Source organism: Miniopterus schreibersii (assembly GCF_964146895.1).
Source record: "Miniopterus schreibersii genome assembly, chromosome: X".
Lineage (NCBI taxonomy): Eukaryota > Metazoa > Chordata > Mammalia > Chiroptera > Miniopteridae > Miniopterus > Miniopterus schreibersii.
The window spans coordinates 45,261,417-45,276,357 of record NC_138104.1 but is presented as its reverse complement, the minus strand read 5'-3'; the positions used below and the strand labels follow the sequence as shown (position 1 = coordinate 45,276,357).

At 31.2% G+C, this 14,941-nt stretch overlaps 1 protein-coding gene across 1 annotated transcript in view; it reads left to right on the top strand.

The window, feature by feature from the left end:
- CYLC1 (cylicin 1) overlaps nt 1-14,164 on the top strand; it is a gene marked incomplete at both ends in the record, with an annotated part of 29,778 nt that extends 15,614 nt beyond the window's left edge. The window contains one exon of the mRNA XM_081125368.1: nt 14,132-14,164. Within this exon, the coding sequence (XP_080981494.1) occupies nt 14,132-14,164 (33 nt within the window). The remainder of the gene's footprint in view (nt 1-14,131) is intronic.
- Nucleotides 14,165-14,941: the final 777 nt, after the last annotated feature.

Genomic DNA, 14,941 nt, shown 5'->3' with positions numbered 1-14,941 from the left:
AGGTGTAAATACATTTTCTAGGAAGTTGCTGAATATAGTAAAAAACATAACCAAAATCCAGTCAGAACTGTTTGGAAATATAACATACCAGGATTCATATAGGCAAAATATTAATTATTAAATCCATATCTGAACTAAGTTTCTATATGACATATTATCCTTACCAATGATCAGAAAAAAGTTAACTTACCAGACGTAACTCAATCTCCTCTGATTTACAAATGTCTCTTTTTGGTTAACTCAGTCTCTTTGGGGATAAATATTCCATAAATTTAAATTTTCCATTTCTGTCCTTCAGAATATCACCTCTTTCATTTTCCTTCATCCATAATCTTGCTGTAAGGGTAAGCTTAAGTAGACATCTCACTTTGAGAGGAGTGACTTCTGTCCTCCCTTTGTAGCTTTCTCTGATCATTGGTTGAGGTGTAGTTCATTTGCATGGTTTCTGTGTATCAGCCTGTGTTTCTCTGCTTTCTCACATAGTGTTTTTTTATCTGTTTTCAGCATGGTAGGGATAAATCTGCTAAAATCAGAGAATATGTGGATATGGATGGGTCTTGACCTTGAGCTTCTAATTTTAATTTATTCCTCTGCTTTCTCCACTTCTTCCCTGTTCTCCTATTCTTCTTTCTCAAAGAGCTTCAACTTCTAATCTTATGGGAACCTCCATTTGCTTTTCATACATTTTTCTTTTTTGGAATTTATAAATTTCTTTTATCTCTCTCAGAAAGTCTGGATTTTAATTCCATTTTCTCCTGCTAGATTCAAAAAATCAGCTTTGAGACTCAAAGCTGAAATAACAATGGCCTTGTTTAGAGGTCAATCTTATAGGTTGAGTCAATGGGTGGGAAGTCATTAGGACAAGAATGAATATATATTGCTGGATAATTTTTAAGGTAAATGGGAAAATAACCTCAAATAGCTGGAATATTTTCTACAAGCAGTTTTTATAAAAACTAAGTAAAATGTAAGGAAACAAGCTGGGGCCAAAGATAAGTTTTATTTATGAAAAACAACTTCAGGGTATGTTCTGGGTTTGTATACATTCACCACCAAGTGTCTTCAAAAACTTTCATATTCTTAGCTACCATCCAGCCAGACTCTTCCATTCCAACCACTTCATGAAAGTGCTCTTTTCAAGATTACCAAATACCTTGTTGGGGCCGCATCAACTGGTCTCTCTTCTCACCTCATCCTTTTTTTATTGTTGACAGTATTACAGATTCCCCCCACTCCCCCCCATTCTTACTGATAGCTTTTTACTAACTTTATTGTATCCTCCTCTACCTAACCTTTAAGGAGGGAATGACCTAAAACTTGATCCTGAACCTTCTCTATCTAAAATCCTCCCGTGGTGAGTTCACTAAATGCAATTATTCTAAATATTATTTATGTATTGATGAGTCCAAAATTATTACATATAGCTCTGATCTTCCTGAGTTTCAAATTTTTTCTTTTAAATATATCTTCATTGATTTCAGAGAGATGATGGGAGAGGGAGAGAGAGTTGAAACATCAATGATGAGAGAGTCATCATTGATTGACTGCCTCCTGCATGCCCTGGACTGGCCCCACAACCCCGGGCATGTGCCCTGACCGAGAATCGAACCAAGATCTACTGGAGCCTAGGTCGATGCTCAACAGCTGAGCCATGCCTGACTGGGCGCTGAGTTTCAAATTCTTATATCTAACCACTTACTTGAAATTTCATTGTAGATTCTACTAGGCATCTCAAACTTAACATATCTTAACAATACTCTTAACCCATGCCCAAATGCATTCCTCCTCAGTCTTCCCCACCTTAGTAAATGACACCACCATTCACCTACTAGATCTTTTCAAACCTGGATATCATCTATATTCCTCTCTTTTCCTTATCACTCACATATATGCAATCAGTAAGACTAATATACCTTATTTCTAAAGTTATCCTCACTTTTCTCCATCTGAGTCACTAATACTACTTCCACGGTCCCAATGAATATTGTTTTTCCTGGAATACTGCAAGAGTTACTAACTAGACTTGCTATCCCTACTCTTCACTGCTTAAAACATTATAGTGGTTTCCTATTACATTCAGGAAAAAACTCAAACTTCTTTCCTAAGCTTTAAATGACTATATCATCTAGGCTTTACCTGTTTTCCACCCTCATCTGTACCACTTTCTCCCTTTTATTTTATGATCTAGCTAAACTGGCATTCTTTGTGTTTCTCAAACAAGCCAAGATTCTTTTCTTCCCAAGCCACTGCGTAGGCTGTTCCACTGCTTGGAATTCTCCTCCCCAGATCTTTGCATTACTAATCCTTCTCATTGTTTTGCTTTTTAAGCTTATATGTTATCTCCTTAGAGAAGCCTTCCCTGATTGCCATATCTTATGCTATCTCTTCCTGCAACAACTTTCCATTCACTCTCCAAACCCTAAATACTATTTTATTTCTCTTTATAGAATGTATCTTTATCTAAAATTATATGTTTATTCATTTCTTTATTAATTACATTCACCAGTAAGATTCAGGCTACATCCAGGTGGTGAAAATTATCTGTTTTTTCATTCCTGTATCTACAGTTCCAAAAGAAACACCTGGGCAACATTTGGCTGGTTAAGAACTTGGTCTGTCTAAATAGCTGCAGATCATAGCACACTAGTAGACTTTCTGACTTCCATTTTTCCAATAATTTCTACTCTAGCAATATCAGACTAAAATGAACAAACAGCAAGGCATTTTGGAAAGAGGGGAAGTCACAAAAAATGCTACTTACATTCTAAGTAGATGTCTGAAAAGAATACGTAAATATCCTCATTTGTGTGGAGGGAACTTATGAGCAGACTATATTAATGCATCTTAGGTTTCTTTCAATATGGCCTCAAGAAACCATACTAATTATCTCTCCCACCCTCACCAGAGTCCTATTGATTCTCATAGCAGAACATAAATAAGGCTATTGCCATGTTTCAGAATCAGATCTATTTATACTCCTGGACTAAAATAACGCACATTTGAAATAATGTTTGTAGAAACTTGCCATGTTTCTCAAAAATAAATGAAAAAGTCTTTATATTCTATTTACTGTGGTAAACAACTAGAGTTTTATGTTTAGAGTGTTTGTTTTTTATTCTAATTTTTTATTTTTTTATTTAGGTATAATTGACATATAACATTATGTTACTTTCAAATGTACAACATAGTGATTCAATATTCATATATATTGAAAAATGATCACCACAATAAGTTTAGTTAACAACCATTACCATACACAGTTACAAAATGCTTTATTTGGTGATGAAATTTTTAATATATACCCTCTTAGCACTGTAAAATATGTAACAGTATTATTAAGTATGGTCACCATATTATAGTCTCATGACATTTATTTTATAGATGGAAGTTTGTACATTTTAACCCCTTTCACTCATTTCACTCACTCCCAACTTCCTCACATTTGACAGGCACCAATATGTTCTCTTTATATATTAACTTTGTGTTTGTTTGTGTTTTCCCACATGTAAGTTAGATTATACAGTATTTGTCTTTATCTATATGACTTATTACATTTAGCATAATTCCCTCAAGTTTCATACATGTTGCTCTAAATGTTAAGATTTCCTTTTTATGGCTGAATACTCTATTCTGCTATATATATATACCGCATTTTTTTATCCATTGATTTGCTGATGGACACGAAGGTACATATATCTTTCTGAGTTAGTTTTTGTTTTCTGTAGATAAATACCAGAAGTAGAATTGCTGAATCATATTAGTTTTATTAAATTTTTTAGGAACCTCCATACTGTTTTATAAAGGGAATACCAATTTACATTCCCACAAACAATGCACAAGTCTTCCCTTTTCACCACATCCTTGTCAGAACTTTTTATTTTTAGTCTTTTTGATAATAATAATTTTAACAGGTGTTAGGTGATATCTCATTGTTTTGATTTACATTTCCCTGATGATTAGGGATGTTGAGCACCTTGTAATTTACCTGGTGAACATCTGAATGTCTTCTTTGAAAAAATGTCTATTCAGATAATTTGCACATATTTTAATTGGATAACTTGTGATTTGCTGGAGTTTGTTTTTGTTTTTGATATTGAGCAGTAAGGATTGTTTATATATTTTAGATATAAACCTCTTATCTTATATATGATTTGCAAATATTTTCTCCCAAATAGCAGGTTGCTTTTTCATTTTGTTAATGGTTCACTTTTCCGTATGAAAGATTTTTAGTTTGATATAGTTACACTTACTTATTTTTATTTTTGCTTGTGTTGCCTTTGCTTTTGGTGTTAAATCCAAAAAATCACCGCCAAGACCAATGATGTCTCAGAAGCTTACCAGGCAAAAGCTTACAGCCTATGTTTTCTTCTAAGAATGTTATGGTTTCAGATCTTCAAATCTTTGATCCATTTTGAGTTAATTTTTGCCTGTGGTATAAGATGGTGATCCGATTTCATTTGTTAACATGTAGTTGTTCAGTTTTCTCAACACCATTCAGTGAAAAGACTGTCCTTTCCCCTTTGTATTTTCTTGGTTCCTTTGTCAAATATTAATTGAACATACATACATGGGTTTATTCCTGGATTCTCTATTCTGTTCCATTAATTTATATGTCTGTTTTTAATGCTGATACTATACTGTTTAGATTATTGTAGCTTTGTAATGTAATTTAAAATCAAGGAGTGTATGCTTCCAGCTTTTTTCTTATTAAGATTGCTTAGGCTGTTTGGGGTTTATTATGATTCTATATAAATTTTAATCTTGATAGTTACATTTCTGTGAAAGGTGCCATTGACATTTTGATATAGATTGCATTGAATCTGTTGTTTTCCCTTGGTAGTATGGACTTTAACAATATTAATTCTTTTAATCTATGAGCATAAAATACACTTGCATTTATTTGTGTCTTCATTTTTTTTCATCAGTGTTATAGATTTTAGTGTACAGGTCTTTCAACTCCTTGTTTAAATTTGTTCCTGTGTGTTTTACTTTTTTATGCAATTGTAAGTTTTCTTAACTTTTCTTTTTGCTAATTTGTTCTTAGTGTATAAAAATTCAACAGATTTTTGTATATTGATTTTGTATCCTGCAACTTTACTGAATGTGATCATTAGTTCTAACCATTTTGGGGGGAGTCTTTAGGGTTCTCTCTATATAATATGTCATCTGCAAATAGGAACAGTTTTATTTCTTTTCTGATTTAGATTCCTCTTATTTCTATTTCTTGCTCAATTGCTCAGGCTAGATTTTCCAATTCTATATGAAATAAAATTGGTGAAAGTAAGCATTTTGTTTTTTCTCTGATCTTAGAAAAAAAGCATTCAGCTTTTCACCATTAAATATGAATTTAACTCTGCGTTTGTGATATATGGCTTTTATTATGTTAAGGTACATTCCTTTTATACCCATTATTTTGAGAGATTTTGTCATCAATAAATGTTGAATTTTGTCAAATCCCTTTTCTGTATTTAAGATTATTTTTATCCTTCGTTTTGTTACTGTAGTGTATCTAATGGATTGATTTACAGATGTTGAACCATCCCTTGAATAAGTGCCACCTCAATATGGGTTTGGTCCTTTTATTGTATTGTTGCATTAGGTTTGGTAATATTGTATTGAGGATTTTTTGCATCTAGGTTTATCAAGGATGTTGTCCTTCAATTTGTTTTTCTTGTGGTGTACTTTTCTGGTTTTGGTATCAGGAGAATGTTGGCCTCATGATATGAGTTTGGAAGTGTTCTCTCTTCTTTTATATTTCGGAAGAATATGAAAAGGATTGGTATTAATTTTTTTGTTTGTTTGTTTGCTAGAATTAAACGGGACAACACTGTTTTCCTGCACTTTTGATTGTTGGGTGGTTTTTGATTACTGATTCAGTTCACTTACTAGTAATCAGTTTGTTCAGACTTTCTACTTCTTCATGATTCAATCTTATTGTATGTTTCTAAGATTTATCCACTTCTAAGATGTGCAATTTGTTTGTGTATAATTGTTAATAATAGTCTTATCATCTTTGTTTTTCTGCTGCATCAGTTGCAACATTTTCTCTTTTATTTTTATTTTTATTTGTTTGATTCCTTCCTATATTTTCTTGATGAGTCTAGCTAAAGATTTGTCAGGCTTTTTTTCAACTTCGTTTTATTGATTCTTCCTATTTTCTTTGGGTTTCTATTTCATTTATTTATGCTCTGATAATTATTTCCTTTTTCTACTAACTTTGAACTTTATTCCTTCTCTTTTTCTAATTCTTTATTGAATAAAATTAGTTTCTTTATTTGAGATTTCTTTGTTTCTGGAGGCAGGCATTTATTGCTATAAACTTATCTCTTAGAACTGCTTTTACTGCATCCCAAATACAACTTTGGTAAGTTGTACTTCTATTTTTATTTGTTTCAAATGATGTTTTAATTTTTCTTTTGATTCTTTCTTTGACATATTGGTTGTTCAGTAGCATATTGTTTAATCTCAACATAATTTTAAATTTCTCAGTTTTTATCTTGTAATTGATGTCTAGTTTCACCCATTATGGTTGGAAAGGATGCTTGATATGAGTTTAATCTTTTTAAGTTTACTAAGACTTGTTTTATGACCTAACACATAACATGTTTTGGAGAATGTTCCATGTGCACTTGAGAGTAATGTGCATTTTGTTTATTTTGTATGAAAATTTCTGTATATATTTGTTAGGTCTATATGGTCATTTAAGGAAAAGGATTCCTTATTGATTTTCTGTCTGTATGATTAACTTCTATATGTATTTTTTACTAACAAATGATACAATTTTTATAACAACTGAAACAATACAAAATATGTAAGTAAAATTCTTTAGATCTTTGTGCCCACTCCTTCACTCCATACTTCTCTACAATTCCATCCATTTGAGGTAACCAATGTTAACAGCTTGGTGTCCATTTTTCTTTTACAATATCTTACATACAAAGATATGTAAGTAGATAGATACATAGATAATTTGTTTTGAATAAAATTAAAATGCATATTGAGACATAGTGACAGTATTTTATATTTGCCTTTTCACTTGACTATAACCTGTTCATCCTTGTAAGTCAGTAGATATATAATTAATGCTATTATTCTTATTGCCAAATCCTTCATGATAAAAGACACATAATTTTATATAACAAGATACTATACATCTTAGATTAGTTTTCCTTCAGTACTTTTGATTTTTGCTTGTTTTTCCACTCATTTCTTTTTTTAAATTAAATTTATTGGGATGACATTAGTTAATAACAAACAAAATAGAAACAGACTCATACATACAGAGAACACTCCTCATTTTTATACTCATCCATTGCTACCTCTTATCTTCACCCCACATATTTTTTTTAAAAAAACATTCTTTGTATTATTCCGTACTTTTCTCCAAGATTCACTTTACCATATTAAACTTTTAAACATGTACACACACACACACACACAGAGTGGGGAGAGTGGTGCAGAGAACAGGAGAGAAAGTGAAGTTATGTTACTGTTTTATTTAAAGACCATGAAATAATGCATACTTCTATGCATCACAGTCAGCGATAGATGTTAAATCTCTTCCTTTTGCTATTCGAATAGATGAAAAGTGATACTTCACTCAGACTTTAATTTGCATTCCCCTCACTACTAGTGATTTTGAATATCTTTTGAATTTTTGTGGTCACTTGGTTTTGATTGCTTGAGAATTATATCTTTGTATATTTTATTCATTTTCTCATGAGCTATTTGTATATTTTTTGTTAATTTATGAATATTATCTTCATATTATATATATTAATTCTTTGTCTATCTTCTTTGTTGTATTTTCCTCAACTCTCATGTGTTTATTGACTTTTTCATGATTTACTTCGTTGTGCAATAATTTTTAAATTTTATATAGCCAATTATATGCATATAATTTATTTCATTTATTCTTAGTTTTCTACAGTGATGAAAATTATATTCCTCATGGTGAAATTTTCAACAGAGGTTAAAAAACTAGTCCTTAATAAAAAATAAACTCTTATCAGCTCCTCAGCTCCGAGTATTGTGATAATCAAGGTTTTATTGTACTGAACTCTGTTAAAAAAGTGATCCAATAATATCTTCTAAAAGTACTAAATAATTTGTTTGAAAATAGGAAGCATCGTGTATGTTGTACAATCAAGTAGCTACTATCTAAAGTTTTGGAGTCAGACAGCTTTGATTTAAATTTTTCTCTACCACTTAACATCCAGATATCTTTGGGGAATTTTCTTATTTATTTAAACATTAATTTCCTCAAGTATAAAATGAAACATTGATAAAACCTTCCTTATAGGAAATTGAAGCATGTATAGTGCTTCAGATAGTATCTGGCATTGTATGTATTATGCATTTTCATGGAGTTCCACTACTATTAATATTGATCAAATAATGATGTATGCATATTTTAATTTTATCCAAGCATATAGTAAAAGAAACCAATTTAGTACAAAATGTTATGTCACTAAATAAACCAAGCAATATTTTAATTGTTATTCTCTCCTCAAAATCAGTCAATTGATAGTTTATTTCATTTTCTAAGAGGTACTGTCATTTATTGAGAACCCAGAATTTAGGTAAAATTATACTCAATACTAGGCATTTGATTAAATAGCTTATTTTGTCAATTTTTACAATTAAAAGTAAAAAAACAAAAGTAAAACCAAATAACCAGAAAATCCAAAGAAAGAGGCTACAAGACAATTTTTTGTTCCTATTCAAAGAAAATAAATGTTGTTTGTATAATACTAGAGTGCACCTCAAAGTACTTATTCTATGTGAAATCAGCTTAAAAACAAATTGAATTTAAACACAAGAAAACTCTGGAACTGTGGGATCCTGTTAAATTTATACTTTTTTTCTAAGAAAACATGTTGCTTTTTGATAAAATAAGGCAAGTATATGCCTTTCTTATTCAAGATATTTTTCTTCATTTCCAAAGGAAGAATTGAACTAGATGAGCTCAAAATTGAAACCAAGAAGTGTTTGGTGTTTTTTAACTGTTCATGAGAGACATAGGACATATATCTACTCATACTTGGGATGAAATAAGGATGAAATTCCCCTAATGAGCTGGCATGGTTGGTTAAACTACCATAATGCAAAAATTAATAATGACACTGAATGAAAACTATTGTCTCATGGAATAATTCTTAGGAAAGAATAGAGGAATTCTTAAGCATCACTGATTTCTAGAGTTTTTAAAAAAAGATTTTATAGATGTATGTACAATATATTGGCATGAGTGAAGAGGTTATTTTTTTCTGACACTGTCATTATCTAATTTGCTCTATTTTTTAAAAAGCTCCTGTTGCTTTAATTTGAAACCATCTCACTGTATTTGATGATGACATATTAAAGTACTAGGATAATTTAATAATTCAGACAGTGAAAAACAGGTGCATATTAATGTGCTGCTGTTTCAATTTCATTTCTTGGTTACTTCCATATCTATAAATAATGTAATTTTCTGGTAACTTCTTAGATTTACACATTTTCTATTGGTTTTCTTCCATAATGAATGAAGATTTTATGTCCATCATTTTCTTTCTCTTTTTCTAATATGTTTTTTTCTTTGTTTTTATTTCTTTATTATTTACCTTTGTAACTTTAAACACTTGTAACTTTTTTCCTGGTGATCTTACTTTTCTCTTAAGTTCTCCTTTCCTGTCCCTTTTCTCTAATTCTTCTTTTATTATATTTTAATTAAATTTATCAGGGGTCACATTGGTTAATAAGATTTTATAGGTCTCAAGTGTACATTTCTATGATACATGACCTGTATATTGCATTGTGTGCCCACAACCCAAAGTCATCTTTTGTCAACATGTTTTTGGCCCCCTTTACCCTTAACTATTCCCTACCCCCTTCCCTCTGATAATTCCATACTATTTTCTGTGTCTATGTGTTTCAATTTTATATCCCACATATGAGTGAAATCATATTATTCATAGCTTTTTCTGAATGACTTATTTAACATAATACTCTCAAGGTCCATTCATGTTGTTGCAAATGGCAGTATCTAATCTTTTTTATGGCTAAGTAACATTTCATTTTATTGTACCACATATTCTTCATCCAATAATCTTGCAAAGTATATTTTTGTTGTTTCGATGTCTTAGCCACCATGAATAATGCTGCGATGAACATAGGGATGCAAATATCTTTGCAAATGTTTTCAAATTTTTCAGGTGGGTATCTAGAAGAGGGATTGCTGGGTTATATGGTAACTTTCTGCTCAAATTTTGAGAAATCTCCATATTGCTTTTCATAGTGGCTGTACCAGTTTTTATCCCACAACCTCTCTAAAACTGGATGTTACTTGTCTTGTTTATAACAGCCATTCTAACAACTGTGAGGTGGTATATCATAGTAGTTTTTATTTGCATTTCCTTAAGCTAGTGAAGCTGAGCATCTTTCATATATCTGTTGGCCATTTGTATGTCTTCTTGGGAGAAATGTTTGTTCAGGTCCTCTGCCTGTTTATTAATTGCATTGTTTGTTTGGTTGGTTTTGAGTTGCATGAGTTCTTTATATATTTTTGGATATTCACCCTTTGTCAGAGTGGTTGTTTGCAAATATCTTCTCCTACTTGGTTGGTTGCCTTTTTGGTTTTTTGGTGATTTTTTTTTTCTGTTCAGAAACTTTTTAGGTTGATATAGAATCATTTATTTATTTTTCCCTTTACTTCCCTTGCCTTTGGGGTCAAATTCATAAAATCTTCTCTAAGATCAAGATCCATAAGTTTAGTACCTATGTTTTTTTCTATGTAAAAAATTGTTTCAGATCTTATATTTAGGTCTTTGATCCATTTCAAGTTAATTTTTGTATAGGGGAAACCTGTAATCTAGTTTCATTCTTTTGCATGTAGCCTTTCAATGTTCTCAGCACCATTTTTTGAAGAGACCTTCCCTTCTCCATTGTATTTTTTGCTCCTTCGTTTAAAAATGATTTGTCCATATACATATGGATTTATTTCTGAGCTCTCAGTTTTGTTCCAATAGTTTGTGTGTGTGTGTGTTCTTCTGCCAACACCACACTGTTTTGATTATCATTGCTCCGTAGTGTAATTTGAAGTCAGATAGTGTGTTACCTCTGAATTTGTTCTTTTTTCTCAGGAAAGTTTTAGCAACTTGGGGTATTTTGTGGTTCCATACAAATCTGATGATCTTTTGGTCTATTTTTTTTAATGCCATTGGGATTTTGATAAGGGTTACACTACATCTGTATATCATGTGGGGTAATATGGACATTTTAGCTATGTTGATTCTTCCAATCCATGAACACGGAATATCTTTCCATTTTTTGTGTCTTTTTCCAACTCTTTTAATAATGCTTTGTAGTTTTCAGTACATAAATCTTTCACATCCGTTGTTAAGTTTATTCTTATGTGTTTTATTCTTTTTGTTGCAAATTCATAAAGAATTGTCTTTTTCATTCCTTTTTCTGAAATTTCATTTTTAGTATATAGGAATGCAGTGAATTTTTGTGCATTGATTTTGTAACCTGCAACTTTACTGTATTTGTTTATTGTTTCTAATAGTTTCTTCAGTGGAGTCTTTAAGGTTTTCTATATAAAGAATCATGTAAACTGGAAAAATCTAGCATTTTTTTTCATTCTTAATTTGGGTACCTTTTATATCTTTCTCTTGCCTGGTTGCTCTGGCTAGGGCTTCCAGTTCTATGCTGAATGAGTGGCAAGAGTGGGTATCCTTGTCTTGTTCCTGATCTTAGAGGAAAAGCTTTCAGTTTTCACCATTGATTATGATATTAGCTGAAAGTTTGTCATATATGGCCTTTATTATGTTGAGGTATTTTCCTTCTATACCCATTTTACTGAGTGTTTTAATCATAAATGGATGTTGTATCTTATCAAATGTTTACCCTGCATCTATTGATAAGTTCTTACTATTTTATCATTTTTTGTTAATATAGTGTATTACATTGATTGATTTGTGTATGTTGAACCACCCTTGTGCCCCTGGGATGAATCTATTTGTTTGTGATAAATTGCTTTTTTAATGAATTGCTTTATATGGTTTGCTAGTATTTTGTTATCTTGAAATCTATTTTGTCAGATATAAGAATGGCTGCATCTGCATTTCTGCAGATTCCATTTACTTGGAGAATCACTTTCCATCTTTTTATTTTGAGTCTATCTTTCCCTTTTCAGCTTAGATGTCTCTCCTGAAGACAGCATATGTCTGGGTTTTATTTTTTCATTCAGTCTGCTACTCCATGCCTCTCTACTGTGAATTCAGTCCATTTACATTTGAGGTTATTATTCAATATATGAAGATTTCCAAAAGCCATTTTGTCTTTTGTTTTCTGTTAGCTCTGTGCCTCAATTGATTCTTTTCTTTTGTGTTTCTGTCTGTTGTTTTTGTTAGGTGATATTGTATCATTTTTTTTCTCTGTTTCCTCTTTTTGTAATTTATGTGTCTCAGATTTGTGTATGTGTGTGTATGTATGTGTGTGTGTGATTACCTTTATGTTTGTTAAAAAAGATTTCGTGTATATATAGTTGTCCTGTTTCTTTAAAAGTGCTCTTTTAAGGATCTTCTGTAATAACCTGTCCCTTCTGACAGTTGTCAGTTTGTTCCAGATATCCAAATATTTGTTAAGAGTCATAATGTCAGAAAGAATATTGAACCATGAGTCTAGTGTTAATAATAAAACATGTTTATTAAAATAAAATAAAGATCTTTATAATAAATGGTCAAGAAATAAGAACAAATGATTTATGCAGGATTAAATAGATATAAAAACAAATCATGAAAAAATATGTTATGTAGTATTAGTAATCAAATAAAACCCATGAGGTCCTTTTTCATTTAATAATGCAGTAAATATATATACAAAAATTGTGTAAATGCAAAATATATAAATTTTATATATATTAAGTATGTAAGATATATTGCATAAAGATAAGACATTGATGATAAATAGATGATGATAGATAGACAGATAGGTGATAGATAGGTGATAGATAGATAATGATGATAGATAGATGATAGATAGATGATAGATAGATGATAGATGGATAGATGATAGATAGATAGATATAGATAGATAGATAGATAGATAGATAGATAGATAGATAGATAGATGATAGATAGATAGATGATAGATAGATAGATAGATAGATAGATAGATAGATAGATAGATAGATAGATAGATGATAGATAATATATTATAGAGAGACAGATGATAGATAGATCTTATGTAGAGCTGTTGAGGCTTCAGGGTCAGTGGTACATTTAATCACTGCTGACTGCAAAACAAGAATGAAAAACTGGCATAACTTTCCTTTGGGCCTACATGGGACTATGTAAGAAGGATCATAATTGGAACAGTACTATTTTACTCAGTAATCTCATTACTAGATATGTATTGTAGTGAAAAAATTCAGCAGAAGGAAAAACAAGCTCTAGGCATAAAAATGATGATACAGAACTGTCTATAAGAGAAATATTTGAAATTAAACTAAACATATAAAATTAAGGGAATGGTTTAGTAAATCATAAAACAAAATAGTATGTATTTATTGAAATTATAATTATGAAATCTTGAGAATTCAAGGGAAAAGTTCATTCTATGATGTTATGACTAAGCAAAATCTGCATATTTGTGGAGAAAGAGTAGAGAGAAGTACGCAAATGTAAAGTACTTGTATTAGTGTGGTGTAATTTGGAGTGACTATCAGTTATTTTTAATGTATTTTTGTGTTTTTTGTTCATTATCAATTTTAAAATTTCTAGTATATTAAAATAGTTGTGAGACCTTAGATTCATAATATAACATTGTTGGGACTTGATTGCCTACACAAATACTGGTGGTTGGGCTGGAATTCAGTACTTCTCATCTTTCAGTGGATTTTAGAATCACCCAGGAAAGTTGCTGAAAATGCACACTGTTAATTCCATCTCAGAATTTAACTTCATAGGTTTGGGGTAGAGTCCATGGACCTGTATTTTTAAGAAATAATTAATATTTATATCCACATTCTCTTCCACCTATGGTGTTCTGGGTTTTGACGTGGTTCTTAACACACAAGAAACTCTATAATTAATAGATAAGTAACATTTTACTTTTTCTTTTCTTTTTCCCCCCCTTTATTCCTTAGCCTGAAGCAAAGTGGATTCATAAGCTGCTTTAAAGGACAGCGGAGCACTTGTTTTCACAGAATGGCCTTACCACAGTAAACTCTAGCTACTCTCAAACGAGCATTTCTACTTCTGTGGGATTGTAATAAATAAAAACAAGTCTTCTGTGAGTACCAGGATCTGATTTTTTCTTGCATGTAATTTATAGAGATGCTTTGTGGAGATGTGTGCTTCACTTATTAAATGTCTAAACCAAAATACTGCAGTATTTTACCCTGTGTCCTGAAGCTTCACTTTGGAAGCCGTTTCTTAGTTTAGGTTAAAATGTAGTGATCTTCCGTTGGATCCACTTATTATATTGTGTTAAATTTCTTTGCTATCACTTAAAAAGAGTAAATAAAGCTCTGGCCAGTGTTGTTCAGTGGTTATAGAGCCCTCACACCTAAAGATTACATGTTCAATTCCTGGTCAAGGGCATGTACCTGGGTTGCAGGTTTGATCCCAGCCCAGGTCAGGGTGCTTACAAGAGGCAACCAATCAATGTGTCTTTCATATTACTCTCTCTCTTTTTCTCTCTCTTTCTCTCTCCCTCCCTCTCTTCCATTCTCTCTAAAAATCATTGGAAAAAATATATATCCTAGGATGAGGATGAACAACAACAAAAAAGTAAATAGAATGGAAGTAAGTAAGCATACCTTTCATACTCTTAAAAGAAATAGTTTTAGGTATATAGTAACTCTCACTTACCACATACATATACACAGTTCTCAATGTAATAATTTGCCTTCAGACAATTTCCCTTTAGTTTATTATTTATTTAATGATAAACT